This window comes from Melanostigma gelatinosum, assembly GCF_949748355.1.
Source record: "Melanostigma gelatinosum genome assembly, chromosome: 9".
Lineage (NCBI taxonomy): Eukaryota > Metazoa > Chordata > Actinopteri > Perciformes > Zoarcidae > Melanostigma > Melanostigma gelatinosum.
The window spans coordinates 10,806,602-10,823,211 of NC_136642.1; the positions used below are offsets into that span (position 1 = coordinate 10,806,602).

Genomic DNA, 16,610 nt, shown 5'->3' on the forward strand with positions numbered 1-16,610 from the left:
GTCACAAACATGAATGCGCCATAATAATGCATTTTCTTTGACAGGTTAACTTAAAAACATTTTATTTGTAAGAGAGGGAGTCAGAGACCAGTTCAATTGCATAGCAATTTAATCCATGTCCAATAAGGACTCTTTCCCTGTCACAGGGAGAGGCCCCGTGGTCACTCTCAATAAGCGTTTTAATCGACCAAGACAATATCAATAAAAACTATTGATAACCGCTCACTATCTCTAATAGTGACCATATTCAACAGGCATCGTAGGGTCTTAAAAGAAGCCAGTCCTACACAGTGACTAAATGTCCACTGTACCTCCCCATTCTACTCGACCAAACTACAGGAAATACAAGATGGCCAGTTTACTTAATCAAATCCAAGGTTTGTTTTTGTGTCAAGTCAAAGGCTTCCAGGCTCATGTTGGGTAGGTGGTATAGAGAATCTTGTTAAAGAAAAGAAAACATGAGAAACATGCATGGGGTAGGCTTTCCTAATGCCACATACTGAGTGTGCACACAGACAGGCACAAACGCAGATCTCTAGTGAGAACCCTACCAACTCGAGCAGCGTGGTGCATTTGATCAGGCCCACAGGGCATTTTTGTCAAAAGCAAAGCGCTACAGGAGGAGTGAGGACTTCACGTTGAGATGCAGCCTATACAGACACCAGTCTCCATTTTAGGAGAGTGTTTCTACTACACATCACAATCTCTATCCACAGTTTGAAGTTCAGTCTCGGAATGTCAACAGCAGCACGTTTTGTCTCTCTCTGTCCTTTTGTGTCACTCCGTCCGTCACTGCAGGTCTCGGTCCTCGAGGTACCTGTACTCAAAGGTGAACCCCTCCTTCTTTCTCTGGCCCCATTTCTCATAGTCAAAGTAAATGTAAGTGCCCTGCAAAATCAGCAGAGTGGAAAGAAGAAGCATTAAAAACCTGAAACCACAAACCCGATACTTTATTTCAAACTTTAAGAGACAAATGTGTACTGTGGAGAGTCTGCACCTGTTCAAATTCATCAGTTATAGTCTTTGGCTCCTCGTGCCTCTGGAACCACATCATGTACTTGGTGTGAAACCTCCATGACTGTTTCTTCAGAGCCTTGGCAGACAAATACTGAGCCTTGGTGCCCTGAGAGAGAGGAAGTTCAAATACACCATCAAGCTTACATCATTGGGAAACCTAGAGGGGCTGGGTCGATTGTTTTACCTCCAGGTAGTAGAAGATGAAAAAGAGTGTTTCTGTGGACAGCCTCTGGTAGAACTCTATAGAGTCAGAGTGGTGCGGTGGTATCTGATGGTGGAAGGGCACGGTGGGACACGGATTCCTCATCAGGTATTGCCTTTAGGACAGAAGCACAGACGGTTCTAAATCCACCGGGGAAAACTATTCAAGTAAAGGGTACAACCACACCATTACACAAACCAAATCCAAAGTCAGTGTAGTACAGGGTTCACCAATAGGTCGACCGCAGTTTGGGTCCAGACCTAAACTTTGACAGAGCGCCTCTTTTTTTTAACCGGCGCAGCTTTTCCAGCCTTTACGGCACTCGTTCAGGAAACACCGAGCAATTACACGCGTTGTAAAACATATCGTGTGATGCTACTCGGCCAATCAAATGTGTATTTTCCTATAATTATCGCCCTCGACTCGAGTGAGAAACACACACACACACGGCAGAGACCAGCGCCTTTAACTAAGAATGGACACTCTTAAATGTTAATTCTTCCCAACGGCAGTTCAAAACCAGTGTCTCGTGTTCAGAGATGTGATGAATATGAGAAGCAGCAATGAGAAGCGCCAATATGATCAGAATCCTAACATAAAATGTTTAACTTTGATGTTAACAGAGAGGAATAGAGCTGAAACAATGGTTTCAATAACCACGGATAAAGTCCCTGCAAACAAATGTCTTATTAGAAGATGAGAAGAATATAATATCGAGATCACTTCACACCTGAATGAACTGAATTTAAAGCTGCAGGACGATTCGGTTAGAAAAATATATTGAATATCACTCGACTCATTCTTCAAACAGGTTATAACGGATGTGCACATCATGTAATAGAGGAGCCGTGATGTACAGTAAAAAGGATATTTAAACTGGGATTAAAAAAAAGAAATACAATATTGTTGACTCAACAAATTATCATCAAAGCAAGTTTGTGAAATTACAGATTTCAGCCCAGCTCTTTGTTTGAAAGACACCTCATCACTGGTAAATGAAATCTGTCGTCACCTGATCCTCTCAGAGTCGGAGGGGTGTGGCATGTGTGTCCATGCGGACTCCTGCATGGCCTGCTGGTAGAGCTGGTCTTTGGGGAGGGGGGTGGGGCCGAGTGGACAGACCCCGAGCGAGGGGGGGATGCTGACTTCCGACACGGACGGCTGAGGGGCGGCAGGTGTGCCGGGCGCTGCAGATGAACTGGAGAAGATATCTGCAGAACAAAGAGAGTGAACGATTGAGTCTGACACAAATACTGTACAGACTCTTCTGTACTCGTTCACACTGCGTTTTGTCTCGATAAAGGAAATATGTTTAATAAACTTCTTTCAGGAGCACTTTTCTATTTACGAGTTGTACAGCTGCAAATACCAATTTTCATTATAGACTGTTTACATTTTGTTCAATGTCTGAAATACACTCAGTGTAGCTGACAAAGAGAACACCATTAAGAAACGCAGCAACTGTGCTCGTGAGGTTGTAACATGTTTATGTGTTTACTTAATACCTGACTGATTATCATTTCATTGATAATTGGAAACTTAAAATCTATTTTCAGACCAGGAAGCAGAGTTGCAGTCTTACACACACTCCTCTGAGCTTCCATTAGAGAAGTTACTCACACAAAACCACAGAGACTGTGTCTGCCCCACGGCCACTTAAATTAATGAAATCAAAAATAAACGATCGAGGAGTTAAACAAAATAACTTAATCCAAGTTAAAACTACCGCAACAGTACAACACAATAGGATAATTAAATGTGGACTCTTAAATATCAGATCTTTGTCATCTAAAGCTCTACTAGTAAATGAGCTAATATCAGATAATCATATTGATTTATTTATTTATTTAATTTGTTTTATTTATTTATTTGATTTTATTTCGAATTGAATTTTCTGTCAGTTGGCAAATAGATTAGTAGTTTTAGTAATTTCTGGACATTTTGACTTGTAACATCTACTATTGCAGCTGTTACAATGTGCTAACAATGGAATAAAAACATCCTCTATTCATCCCTAAATCACCTCCATTTCATTAATAAGTCAGTGTAATAAAAACAAAGAGTCTGACCGTTCCGACCTCTGTCTGTTAGGTGCAGGTTGGGAATCTCTCCATCCAGGCCTGATCCCAGCGCTGCTCTCTCAGCCATCGCCTTCAGAGAACTGAGAGGTTCAGGGGCCTGAGGTGGGAAGGAGATCGAGAGAACACATGAACTGGGGGGTTGATCGAGGAAAACCTACAGTTATGGGCATTAGAGAGCAGAAGGACAATGTACGGGAGCATTAGAGATGAAATACCAGAGCAGAAAAACAAATACTACTACAGCTGCTACATTGACCTACAACAGTCAGAGATGCCTCCCCTGAAAAATCACCTCCCGTCTAAAATGATGCACCCACAGCCAGCAACAATGACACCTATGAATAAAAAGCACAGATAACGTATACTAACCAATAATTCTATTCTGTACTGATACAGTGTGCAACACTGTCTGCTTCGTGGTGGACATGATTTCTATCTAAGTGTACCACCGGGTCGATGTGGGCTTCTGTGTCCGGTATAAATGTGTCTCAGAACAGAGGTTAGTGGGCAGTCAGGGAGAGTTTAATGATGCTATTTACATAGCTCATCAGCGTTCTCCCCTAATTTATCAAACAAAAGTACCCAGAAAACTACAAATGCCAGCAAAGTAAATTGATAATATGATAAATAATCCAGTTGCATAAATTATTAGACTGGCGACCGCAAGACAGCGGCTCTTCTCCCTCGGCAGACGGGAGAGGTTCAACGTAACTCCAGGACACTCCGCAACGTCTACAGATGCACCATCCCGAGTATCCTGACCGGCTGCATCACAGTGGTGTTGGAAGAGGGCCAACGAGATCATCAGAGACCCCAAAGACCACACCCACGCCGTATGGCAGGCTCGGGGACATCATATAATAATAAGACTTTTGAGCTCTTGAGCTTATTGCTTGACACTTAGCGATAATAGTGTGACTTTATCTCTGTATAATTTAGATACTCTTTTACAAACTGTTACCAACCCTGTGCATATATTTATTACTTCTCATTATGCATTTATTAGATCACTTTTCAGTCAGTTAATTCATTTGAAACACTGTAAACGACAAATTTATATTACTTTATTTTTATTTTAGCTGTCTAATTTAATGAACTATTCTATGCCTTTGATTGGAGCCCGAGATCTTAGATCTTCATTGACAACTACACTTTTCTGTAACTGCATATAATAACTGACTCATTATTAGGTCTTAAGCATCCATTTGAATTCCAGAAAGGGACACTGGATGCGTTAACATTTACTCTTTAAGCACTGATGAGGAATCAGTGATGAGAAGCATCCTTTTTGCAATGTGAGGGCAGATATAATGATTAGTGTAGAAAGCTTTTTTCTCCCACAGGTTTTGCTGTGGCCCCTCACCTTGAGAGCCTCAGAGGCCTGTGTGTAGGAGTGGGGCCCGTTGAGGAGACTCCCTCCTCCGGGTGTGCTGTCTGAGAACGAGGGGGACGGAGAGCTGGGAGGTAAGGTGATGGAGCTGATTAAACTGGGACCATTGTCCATCCTGCAGCAAGTAGAGTGGGAACAACAAAGAGACAGGTTAACAACTATCACGTAAGAAGAAGAAGAAGAAGAGATCAAGTGAGCAACAAAGAACTCACGGCTGACTGGTTGAAGAACTGAGAGATGAGGGTTGGCTGCTTTGTGACTGGCTCGGTGTGCTAAGAGCTGATTCTGTGGCGTTCTCTGCCACTACGGCACTGTAACCTGAGGGCAGGTGAGGACAAAAAATCTCTTATGAAGAAAGTTGGCTTAAACAGAGAAGTAAAGAGTCACACAAGGCCAGGCGCAACAAAATGACGTACTTGTGCTTCCGTTTTGCTTCAGTCCACTGGGTGGTCGAGCAGGAGCAGCATTCATTCCTACTCCTCCCACCACGCTGACGTTCCCTCCATTGCCTCCCATCATGCCAACCACTCCGGGGATAGTGCTGACAGAACTCGGGGGCAACTGAGAGGCACCTGGGTCTACATTTTGCCCAGGAACCAGTCCCAGAATACTCGCGCTCAAAGAGCCGTGGGCTGGGCTGGAACCTAGCAAACCGAGCCCGACCAGCGCCCCGTTGGTGGTGACTCCACTGGAGCCAGAGGTGGGTATGGAAGTGCTGCTCTCTGAAATGCTGGACTGCGTGGTGCTGCTCAAACCCAAGCCTCCCAATGCTGCTGCCTGGGAGTAAGGGGCCGGTGTGGAGCCTAAAATGAGCCCTGCCATTGTGTTTAAAGGAGACGAGTGGACACCCAGGCCCAAACCAGACATTTGGTTGGCACTGCTGGTCCCCATCAGGCCAATTTTGCTCAATCCCAGCCCCAGTCCGAGTCCCAAACTGGATGTAGGGGTTGGCACAGATGTGAGCTGAGACTGAGAGTTGGTAGCTGATGAACTGGGTGTGCTGAGCGTGGGGAGAGAGGGTGCAGTTGAGGCTGGGAGAAGAGGGTTGCTGGGCGGGCTGGGGGTGTTGTTTGAGGGGGCAGAGGGTTTTGTCTGAGGTGACTGCTGCTGTTGTTGTTGTTGCTGCTGCTGCTGCTGCTGCTGCTGCTGCTGCAGTTGGTTGGTTGGCTGAGGTTGTTGCTGCTGTAGTGCAGGTTGATGCTGATGTTGCTGCACCGCGCTGCTGAAGCTCCCTATAAGACTGCTGCTTGGGGGAACAACGGGAATGCCTCCGACAACACTTGCCATGGACACGAGGGAGGAGGATGAGGAGGATCCAGATGTGGTGGAGGAGGAGGAGAAGGACGACAGCAAGGATGGGGTGCCGTTCTTCACAGGTGACTGAAAATAAAAAAGCACCAGAAAAAGAAACTTCAGACAAACTTTACAGCTGTACAAAGTGTGTGATGAGCAAAGCGAGTGTACTGTGAACTAGAGACAGAAGTCTCCCACAATGGTCCCAAAGAGAAAAAAACTTCAGCCTCTGTGCCTCTGCAGGACCACGTGTGAAGAGCGCTGCACGAAACTGTTTATCTACCGGCACAGTACAGATGAGAGCCTCTCACCTGACCAACTTCACTGTCTGTTGATCGTCCTCTTTTCTTATCGTCCTCCGAGTTCTCCTATAGGAGGAGATACCTTGATATGACAATCCACTTTCGAAATGTTGATTCTTAAATCACTTGTGTCAGAATGTACTTTTTCTACCCAGCATCCCTTAAACACATTGACACCAAGTTGTAACAATACAAACACAAGAACGTACAGCAGTGCAAGTGGCCGGGGATGGAGGAATAGGTGACGAGGAGGTTGTGGAAGTGGGAGTGCTGCTGGAGTGGAGAAACATCTCATCCTCCAGATTGCCCTGACCCGATGGAGAAGTTGCAACTAAGGCTGCAGCTACCAGAAAAACACAGGACAGAGAACAGTGCAAGATGCTGTCATGATAATCCACCTGATGTCTGAACAAAAGCAGCATCGTAACACTCCACAGCGCTCTACTCACGGATGTCTTCCAGGTCTAAGTCGTCGTATATGAACTCGTTCTCTTCAAAGTCCGGGTCTTGGGAGGAATCAATGTAGTATTCGACATCATCCTTGATCTTCTGGATTGCATCCACTGGTACAGAGTCATTATCCAGCATTCGTAAAATGGTCTCCAACATGAGAATGTGGAATCGATGCCTCTCAATCAACCGCTTGAGCTCCTCGATACGATCTTGCTTCTTTATGAAAGACAGAATACAAGCATGAGGTCTGTGACAAACATTTGACTCAAACTGTTACCAGACTACATTGGGCTACACTACGCTGCATATTCAGTGTGCAGAAAAAAAAAAAGTGTCCTTGAAAATAATAATGGTCGACTTACATCTTTATCGCCCTTCTTCTTTTTCGTCTGAACCGAAAGCGATTCAACCTCACTTTCAAACTGATCCACCTGCATATTTAGAGTGTCTATTGTATTCTATGGGTGAGGAAGAAGTCAGAAAAAACAGCATTAATGGATTCAATCAAAAGTTCCTCCTGAAACACATTTGTTTTTTAATCAAACTGCCTTATTTAATAAACCCTAGGTCATAAGTTAAACTTAGTATTTGACCAAAATGTTCACAACAATAAGTACAACAGGTAGAGATAATAACGGATGTATTACTGTTAGCCACTGGCCCGTTTCCTCTTTTTCCCTCTGAGCTGGATCCACTTTCTGAGCGAGCCCTAAGCCTTCTTTAGAGTAGGCTTTTGTTTTTGTTTCCCGTTCCACCACCTTGAACCGCTCCATTTGCTAAGGAAAGAAAAATCACATACGCCTTGTTGAGTTTACTGTTTTGATGAACAAACAGTAATAGACCTAAAACAAGAAATGATGGAGAAGCATACCGTCTCTATAAGTTTGCGGTTCTCGACTAGCTGCCTTTTGTCTTTGATCTCGTTCGAGGTCACCCATGTTTTTATCTGATCTCTCAATCGCTGGGAAGAGGACAGACAGAAAAATATAACCACTTTCAAAAACGCACATTGTTGTTGAAGAGCACACACACAGCAAAGGGACAAGACAGATGTGCTTGGTAACTTGACTTACCTGTAGTTTTTTAATCTCTTTCTTGAGGTCAGCCTCATATTTTTCCTTCTGGTTTGCATTGGCTGCATTGTGAAGCTAAAACGTAAACAAATAAATGAGATACTTTAGGTCATGCCGCATCATTTTTTTTTAAATAGAGAAATTAAAAATGCAGGATGTAAAGATATTATACCTTTTGCCAGATGTCTTCAAACTGTTCTACACCTTCAGCTACTTTTTTTAAACATCTATCGATCTCACCTGTGGCGATAAAAGATGTGGTCCAACATTATTGCATAAAAATCTGTGCAACACCAAAAACTTTGCTAGATGAAGTCAGTCTGAGTCTCTCTGCAAGATGCCAGGCTGGACAGTGTGATGGATCCTGTGCAACATTACTGATGAATTACACCAACAGTCTTACCTTGTAGTTTTCTCTTGTCAGCCATGGCTCTGACTACGACTATGTCCACATTCCGTCTGTCACAAAGTTAACTATGTAAAGAAAACCAAACGTGCATTCAAACATAACACAAATCCCTTCAACAGAGCATCAGTACATCGGTTTCCAGAGAGTCAAACTGACGTTACCTCCAGCTAGCCTGCCAGTTAACGTTAGCTGCACAAATAACGTTATATATTCATAATTTAAGGACACTTTGAACCATAACTTTTGTATGGTGGTCTGTCCATCGTTATATTTACGTGGACAAAGCTGATCTTGCTGTTACCAAAATGACTGACATGGTTATCTGCTAAAATTAGCATCCTAGCCAGCTAACGCTACTATTAGCCAGTATCTTAGCACGTCCACCTCGCACGGCTACCAACCGGCCCTTTTCAAAACAAATAGCGCCAAGCATATTGATGGATGGGCGTCATATTCATGCATCATTATTTGGGGCGCAGAAAAGCTTTTATATGGTGGTTTTGCATGGTGAAAGGCACAATATAACAGAACCCGTTCTAATCGTTAACCTGCTAGCTAATATGGCTAACTGTCTGACTAGCTAATGCATAACATGCTAGCTAGCAGCTTAGCTAGCCAGCTAGCCAAATTTAGGTAAAAGGGAAACTGAGCATCTAGATTTATAGTTGTTTACGACATTTACCTAGGTTATGGGCTTTCGTTTGTCTTTTTCAAATACAGCCAAAACTAATTCCAGAAAGTCTTCTTTACTTCCAAATTGTGTTTTCTTTTCGACAAGCTCGCTCACTGTAATGTAGCTGAAGATGGACGGTAGCTAAAATCCCACCTCCGCGTTTAGGCCCCGCCCTAAATTGAATCTACAACATCTAATTGGTCAGAGCTCACGCCTGTCATTAACAGACATCCGCTGGTATGGGGTTAGGCCATTGGCGCGGCCGTCTGATAAGTATGATCGACACACAACAAAAGCTGCATCTAAAAGAAGACATTCACAATGTTCATTTTCTGAATAGTTTATCATTATTAACACCTGACTGCGTAGTATGGATATTTTTACTGAGATATTATACATTTTTATTTAAAATAGATATTGAATTCCTCGTTATTTCATGGTGACAAGACATTTATAGAAATTGATCTCCATAACAAAGAGACTGTGAAATGAGGCTAAAAGCTCCAGGAAAACCTAGCAAATCGACCTACAGTTTATTTTTAAAAACATAATGAATCACAGTTTAAATTGTTAATGCAGATGTGAACATGAATAAAGGTAGTTGTCAGCAAAGCCCTTTCTAAGCACCTTTAAAAGGGTAAACAAATGAAATAAAAAAACTATAATTCACAAACATTTTAATAAAAACATTTCATAATAAAGTCTGTCAAATTCCAGTATATTTCAGCATTTACTGAAATGAAATTGTGAACCATGAAATCATTGATAGTATCCAGGAATGTATTCGGAAAGCCAATAATAACACAAGTTTGCAACCCCACAATCATTTTATTTAGGTTGCCAGATATTTACCAAACAAAGCTGTCCGTGACAGTGTGCACGGTTTGCCACTGGTCATAATTATGTTTTGTCATCATCTCCTAAGTACAAAAAGCAACAACAGAAAATAATATATACAAAACAAGTGAATAACATCTCATTTTACCTTACATATTAATTCTTTCTATTCACAATCTTCAAGTAAAACTACATACAGTGCAACACCTGGCTGAACAGAGGCAAAGTATCTACTGAACAGTTAAAGAAACTGGGTTGTCCTTCATCAACATCAACATCAACATCATCATCATCATCATCATCATCATCATCATCATCATCATCATATCCAGGGCTGCAATGCAAGTTTAGATTAGTGAGACAGAGAAGTTGGGCTGGGCATTTCTCCAAACTGTGTCTCTGCAAACACTGACATGTCTGGTTCAGTCTGGTAAAAAAACAAACAAACAGGAAATCAATTATCCTTAAATCTCTCTCTCACTCACTCATGTACTAATACACTTGAATAGACAACAGCAGTCCTTCTCCTACCTGTTGGTCTTTGTCCTTTTCTTGCCGTGGAATTCGATGCCTCCTCCTCTTCGGTCCGGCAGCATGAGGCATTGCTGCAGACAAAGTGGAACCAGACACACCGTTGAGCCGTTCATCCTCCACTCCAGACGCAGGATCTAAATGGGCTTCGGGCTCATCCTTTCAAAAAACGAATTCAAAAATGAATCGTATAAATTGAGCATATGTTATTATTATTGGTACATCAAACAAATCAGCAGACCTCCTGCGTAACTGCCCTTGTATCCTTATAGGACCCAAAGCCCCAAAGTAGCTGTGTGTGTATTGGGTTTTGGTAATCTGAACTCAAATATCAACTAAAGCGTGCATTCCTGCATGATTTCCTGATTTTTTTGTCCCTGTCTTGTACAAGAGTTCTGTGTCAAAATCCAGATTAAGAGACCTTAATTATTTTAGTTTACATTGTCCTCGCATGCTAAATTTCCTCTTAAGAGGGGCCTACATTTTTTGCCCCGGGCCCCGTAAGAGGTTAATCCATCCATGATCAACCGCTGTAGTAAAACAAATTAATACAATCTAATCAAGCCTGAATTTAGAGATGAGGCAGAATTTTTAATTTGAATATACAAAATAGGAGATCATTATTATCAAAAACTGGGGTGATAAGTGCATTTTTTTTTTCCTTTAAATGTCTCACATATGGCCCTGTCCGTCTAATTCTCACCTCTAGAAGTATCGTGAGCTGGGCGTTTCTGTAGTCATCCCCATGACCATCTAAAGTCCTCATGAGAAACCTGCAACATTAACATAATTGTCAGATGGGCCATCAAAGTGGGAAATGCCAAATATGTAGTTACTGTTCTGAGGTTTAGTACCGTCTTTCCTTCTTCACGCGCCGTGTAATTCTTTGTACTTGATGAAGACGACCTAGAATCTTCTGATTCACCTGACAAAGACACAAATGGAAGTGATTACAGCTGCACCATCATACTTGTCAAATATGAACATTAATTAAAAAGTCCAATATCTGATTGTTGAATTGGAATTTTAGGGAGGTTTTTTTCATAAAACAGTGTAGAAAAGCAGCAGAATAATAAGAAAGTATCATAGTCTTTGTTAAAAACAATTATATTGCAGAAGGTTATAATAATCAGTATCCATACCTAGAAATTATGTGAGAAATTAGGAACTAAATGACAATAAACCCAAACATAACCCATATGCCAACCCTGACACACGTATATGCAAGCTTGCACACACCTGTTCAATATCTTTACATCTCCTGTTCAGAGCCAGACATTTGCTCTTATCCAGCGCTCGTCTCTCTTCATCCTCCAGTGCCGTATTCTCCAGCAGCTCATTGCTTCCTGGGCCCAGCTCCACCTGAAGAGACAAAAAAACAACTTAGTTTCTGTTTTGTGTTTGACCGTCTGTGTCAGTGTTTTAAGTGTGTTTCAACAGTTGAAAAATGACCTTTAACCCCAGCAGATCCTTGCTCCATCCACTAAGCTACATAAAGTAATATTTTGAAAAAATTGTGCCATTTATAGATCACATTCATGTCATATGTAAATAGATAATGGGTGTGACTGCAGCTTCTTTCTTTAAAGACAGAGCTCATGACTTAGGTGGTCATAATATTTGGTACAATTAGCACCAAGACTATGTGCAATGTTTCTCGTGACTTGGACGCACGCACTGGGAGCACTGGCCTGTTCCCACTTCCTCACATCCACATAACTATTACCATGATCATTAACATTACCGTGATCATTATCATTAACATTACCTCTCCTGGTCCCAGCTCCACACCACCAGGCTCCAGCTCTGCCTCCAGGATGTGTCCTCCAAATAGAGGAGGCAGAGCCAAACCAGAGAAATCCTCCATCATCTGCAAAGGGCAGAAGATTATTTTATTATGAAAAAAACCCTTTTTAATAACATTATTTATGCACAAGTGGTATATGCAAATACGATCTCACTACATGTAATGCCAATTTTGATGATAATTAGAATTTATAGTGTTGGAAGATGTAAAAGTAGCAATATTACAGTGTAAAAAATACCCCTGCATTCAAACTCTTTCTTAAGTAAAAATATTGAAGTAGTGAGTACCAAACGTAAAAGTACTCATGCAGAATGGGACATTTCAGAATCATATCTTTATATTATTGGATTTTAATTGGTGATGCATTCATGAGTAAGCATCACTAACGATGCAGCTGGTAAAGGTCCAGATTTATGTTTTGTATTAAGAATCGTAATCTTAATAATCTCATGTCGTGAAGTAAACAGTACAATGTTTGACAAATGTAGTAGTGTAAAGTATAAAGTCGCATACATTGGATACACTCAAGTAAAACATTACAAGTACCTAACTGACTATCATTCTTGGTCTCAGTATACACAGTACTTACATTTCTTAATGTCCAAACACAACGGTGTCCTGCGTGTTTAAAACTCCACCAACGGTTTCTAACGGTCAGTCTACTCTACAGAGGGAGTATTACGCTAGAGTTCACACACACAGTTAGCTTCGAGCATTTACTGACATTACATTTAGCTAAAATCGAGCGTAAAGCAAAACAAGTGCAGCTCTTCTACCAGTCTGGTCGACTAACTAATGTTTTTTTTTTTTTCGACGGGCGCAACAATTATACGTCACATAGTAGTTACTACATCTCCCATGAACACCCGCGGGATTGAAACTACATAAAACAACATGGCGGGTATGTTTCTATATATTCATCTTTTGGACAAACAGCCGGTGAAATTAGCTTTATAACGACCTCCAGATAGCATAAATAAACAGTTAAACATTTGAAACTACGCTATTTAGATCTCAGAGTTACTTTAACACATTGATATCCACTCGAAATTAAACGAAAAACGTGACCTTGGATGCGATGCTAACCGTGGCTAACGTCAGCTAACTGTGTCTGTTCATTGTCAGCTGTGGAGGATTTTAACATGTCCTGTTTGTGTTTCTGCAGGAATAGCAGCGTTCCTGAAGAATGCGTGGAATAAGGAGCCTGTTATCGTGACAGCCTGTGCTATCGGACTGACAGGTCAGTAATCAGCCTCCTGCACAACACTGTGCTTAATAATGGCCATGATACTAAAGCAACATTTGATATGGAAGGGAATCAGAAGTATCACATACGCTGGACCCGTGAGATTCCAGTGGCATGTATTTACTATAACTCAGTTCAGTGCCATTCCGTTTATTATGTAGCATGTGTGCGTTACATTAAGAGTAAAACAAGACATCCTTTTGAAAACACTATTGTTTCTCCATTTGTCAAAATTCTTATTTCAAGATGATTTGGTTATCAGATCTAATCTCGAAATTGTGTGTCCTCAGGTTTTGCTCTTCCATTAATCAGCCCCATCACAAAATATACAGCAATGATCAACCAGTCTGTACCGTACACCTACCCAGGTAAAGGATGTCACACAGCTCTGGGTATTTCAACCACTTACTTCTACACCCGTCTAATCAATTATTAAAGCTCCTCCTCCTTTCTTTCTTAATGCAGTCCCTGTGCGAGATGATGGAAACATGCCTGATGTCCCTGCTCATCCGGGTGAACCAAAAGGAAAAAACTTGGATTGGCTTAAAAACTTTTAACTTCATATTTGCATGATCAACACCTGTGCTGTTCATATGTGTCTGCAAAGCTGCTCCACCTACCAATGTCTCACAACAAAGATTTATTTACGTCTACGTTTGTTCCACACTTTTTGGTACATTACATCACATGAACATTTCAGAAAATGTTTTCTTAGTCAGTTTGTCTTGAGTTCAACAAGGCTTTAGTCTTTTTGATTTAGCTCTTTACTATAAGAAACATCTCTTAACACCAACAAATGTCAAAATAATCAAATTTTTTTCATCACAAAACCTGACCCGGCGTTGAGATTTCTGTGTTATTTTCTACAGCAGATCGTGAGAGTTTTGAAACAGCTTCAACACAATCCTTTAAAAGAGGCTTAAACTGACAACGCTGAAATCAGATTAACACTTTAAATATGAACTCCTTGTTTCATACCAGCATTATTCTACTTGCATGAGTAAGAAAGGAAGTGGGACAAAATGTGGAGCTTAAAGCCTTTAAAAATCCAGACCCAGCTGCTGCAGTTAAAATATGAGACTGTATTACTCAATAAGATGTAATGCATTTTAACACCCGTTTGTCTCAGTCTGTGTCCTCCACCCCCATAGACAGACTCAAAAATATACACGCAGAGCAAAAACAATTTCCTTCGTAGAACTTTTATTTCACAAAACTTCAATATTCAATGTTTCGGATAAAGAACGTCTTCCTCAGTAATATTCTTCATAATATCTTCTGCAGTCACCAGGATTTGCTGTTGATGCAATTCAGAGAACAGACTGACAGGTCTGTCTATGTTGCTTCATATTTTTCACAGAACCTAGAAACTGTAAAATGGGTGTGCAATATTAAAACAATATTTCACTTTGGAAGAAGAGTTTTGGACTTTGCATGAGTTCCTGTTTTTAGTAATGTCTTTTTGCATAAGGTTCCTCCATCTGCAGTTGACAATGCACAGATTCCAGGTGTATTTTAGACATCTACACACAGCATTTCTGTATACATTTCCTGTTACATATTCAGCAGTTATATTTTTTAATAAACGAATGTATTTCCTACAGCATATTACATACTTCAGATATATTGATATGTTGTACGTACACTACATTTCTCTATCAATTTCTAAACATTTTTTTCATTTTCTAAGGGCAGAATTGCATATTTTAATATAAATGCCACTGTATCACTTGCTCCAAACTCCACTCATGTTTCATTCTATTTTATGACTCACTGATACACTACAACCAGTCACTGACTACTACTAAATGTAAGTCTATTCTAATCAGTATTCTGAGTTTAAAACACATTCAGACCAATATAGGTGAATAATATCTTATTCTGTATTATCACTGTGTCATTTCCTGTTCAGAGTCGGAGACAAAAGTGTGATTGCTAAAACTGACATACGCAGGCAGGTTTACGGCGCACGCAGCTTTTACAAAGTCAAAATCTTCTACCAAAGTAAAATATCATTGAATAAAGAAGTCAAATAAAAGTCATACAATCACACACGTTTTAAGCCCTATTTACAAGCATGAAAAAGCATGAGCTCTAACATTCTACGGTCACCTTTATTAATGATGCCGTACTACTTAAAGTAATATAGTTGCTGTTAGAGAGGAATTACTTCAAATGTTGTTGGCGTTATCTTGAATATTCAAGGGGCTAAAAGGTCACAGAAACTTAAGGTAGTTACAACAGGAACATTAAGCATTTCAGTTTGTACAAATACAAAGTTTTCATCTTAAAACCACAGTATTCTACAGCGCTACAGAATATTACTTTGGATATCTCTAGTTTACCATAAACACTTTCTCAGGACGTTGGTCAACTTCCCATATACTTTCTTCATCACTTTCATCGATACATTTCCCCTTTGAAACTGAATCCTATCGCCTGTCTCGGCTTTCAGATCTCTTGAAGATTCTGCTCAGTCTGATTGGTAAAAGTACGACTATAATGAACTCGTCTGGATGTTGTCTAGCTTTAGATTTAGGACTGAATCAAGAAGACATCAAATCCAAAGACTAAGCACCCAAATCTCTCATTCTTAACACTTTTAACCCTCCACAACATGCTGCTTTCTAAAAAAAAAAACACTTTCGGTAATAACACTGTCCAAACGTTCAACTATTAACTCTCACAGTTGGTGTCTGTGAAGCTCATAAGCTTTTCTGTGACTGTGTTTTGTAGGACTGTCCCTGTATTAAATAAGTATTCCACTCGAAAGCCAACACTTCTCATTGAACAATCAAATTTAAGGTCGAGTTTGTTTTCACAATTTTGAGTCCAGTTAGAGAATTAAGCTGATCCAAAACTCTACATCAACCAAACACTAATATGTAACTTTACAGCAGCAGAATGCAGAATGTTAACTCGTATAATCATAAGATCTAACAGACAGGGACTTGAACACTTAAAAAGCGTTGCCCATGTTCAGTAATTTATGGTTCAAATTAAACAAAAATAACTCACTGTGCCAATTTTATTAAATTATGCCAAGTCTCTCTCAACCAAACAACCACGTTTTAAAATATAAAAGACACTGAATTCATTTAAAAGTTCACCTTCACTGAAACCAAGAAATAATCTGGCATCTTTTCTAAAAAATAGAATATTGTAATAGCACTTTTAGAGTAGGAGCCTGTCCTCTTTCCATAACACTTCACTCCAGTGAAAGTTCATAACCTGCTATAGGAGCCAGTCCCGAGATCAGCCCAACAAAGGAAACCTTTTTGAAAACGGCACAAGAA

At 40.6% G+C, this 16,610-nt stretch overlaps 3 protein-coding genes across 7 annotated transcripts; 1 reads left to right on the forward strand and 2 right to left on the reverse strand.

The window, feature by feature from the left end:
- Nucleotides 1-91: 91 nt before the first annotated feature.
- Nucleotides 92-9,034, reverse strand: cnot3a (CCR4-NOT transcription complex, subunit 3a). Of its 5 annotated transcripts, none has more exons than XM_079275864.1 (18): nt 8,903-9,034; nt 8,215-8,285; nt 7,984-8,051; nt 7,812-7,886; nt 7,610-7,699; nt 7,386-7,514; nt 7,101-7,196; nt 6,735-6,954; nt 6,495-6,622; nt 6,295-6,351; nt 5,107-6,070; nt 4,903-5,008; nt 4,664-4,805; nt 3,298-3,397; nt 2,232-2,430; nt 1,202-1,334; nt 998-1,123; nt 92-888 (listed from the first exon to the last, which is right to left on the reverse strand). In XM_079275864.1, the coding sequence occupies exons 2-18, from the start codon at nt 8,237-8,239 to the stop codon at nt 790-792; spliced, it is 2,757 nt and encodes a 918-aa protein (XP_079131990.1). In that variant the 5' UTR covers nt 8,240-8,285; nt 8,903-9,034; the 3' UTR covers nt 92-789. The 5 variants fall into 5 exon arrangements, with proteins under 5 accessions (XP_079131990.1, XP_079131987.1, XP_079131988.1 ...); XM_079275861.1 differs by having other exon boundaries at nt 3,289-3,397; XM_079275862.1 differs by having other exon boundaries at nt 6,495-6,628.
- Nucleotides 9,035-9,389: 355 nt separating this feature from the next.
- tfpt (TCF3 (E2A) fusion partner) lies at nt 9,390-12,843 on the reverse strand. Its single transcript, XM_079275881.1, has 7 exons — nt 12,658-12,843; nt 12,030-12,131; nt 11,501-11,623; nt 11,116-11,186; nt 10,965-11,034; nt 10,262-10,420; nt 9,390-10,157 (listed from the first exon to the last, which is right to left on the reverse strand). The coding sequence occupies exons 2-7, from the start codon at nt 12,129-12,131 to the stop codon at nt 10,083-10,085; spliced, it is 600 nt and encodes a 199-aa protein (XP_079132007.1). The 5' UTR covers nt 12,658-12,843; the 3' UTR covers nt 9,390-10,082.
- An 87-nt stretch (nt 12,844-12,930) lies between these two features.
- Nucleotides 12,931-14,922, forward strand: ndufa3 (NADH:ubiquinone oxidoreductase subunit A3). The gene is made up of 4 exons (XM_079275886.1): nt 12,931-12,969; nt 13,234-13,308; nt 13,605-13,682; nt 13,780-14,922. Exons 1-4 carry the CDS (start codon nt 12,963-12,965, stop codon nt 13,869-13,871), a joined length of 252 nt encoding a protein of 83 aa, XP_079132012.1. The 5' UTR covers nt 12,931-12,962; the 3' UTR covers nt 13,872-14,922.
- The last annotated feature ends 1,688 nt before the right edge of the window (nt 14,923-16,610 follow it).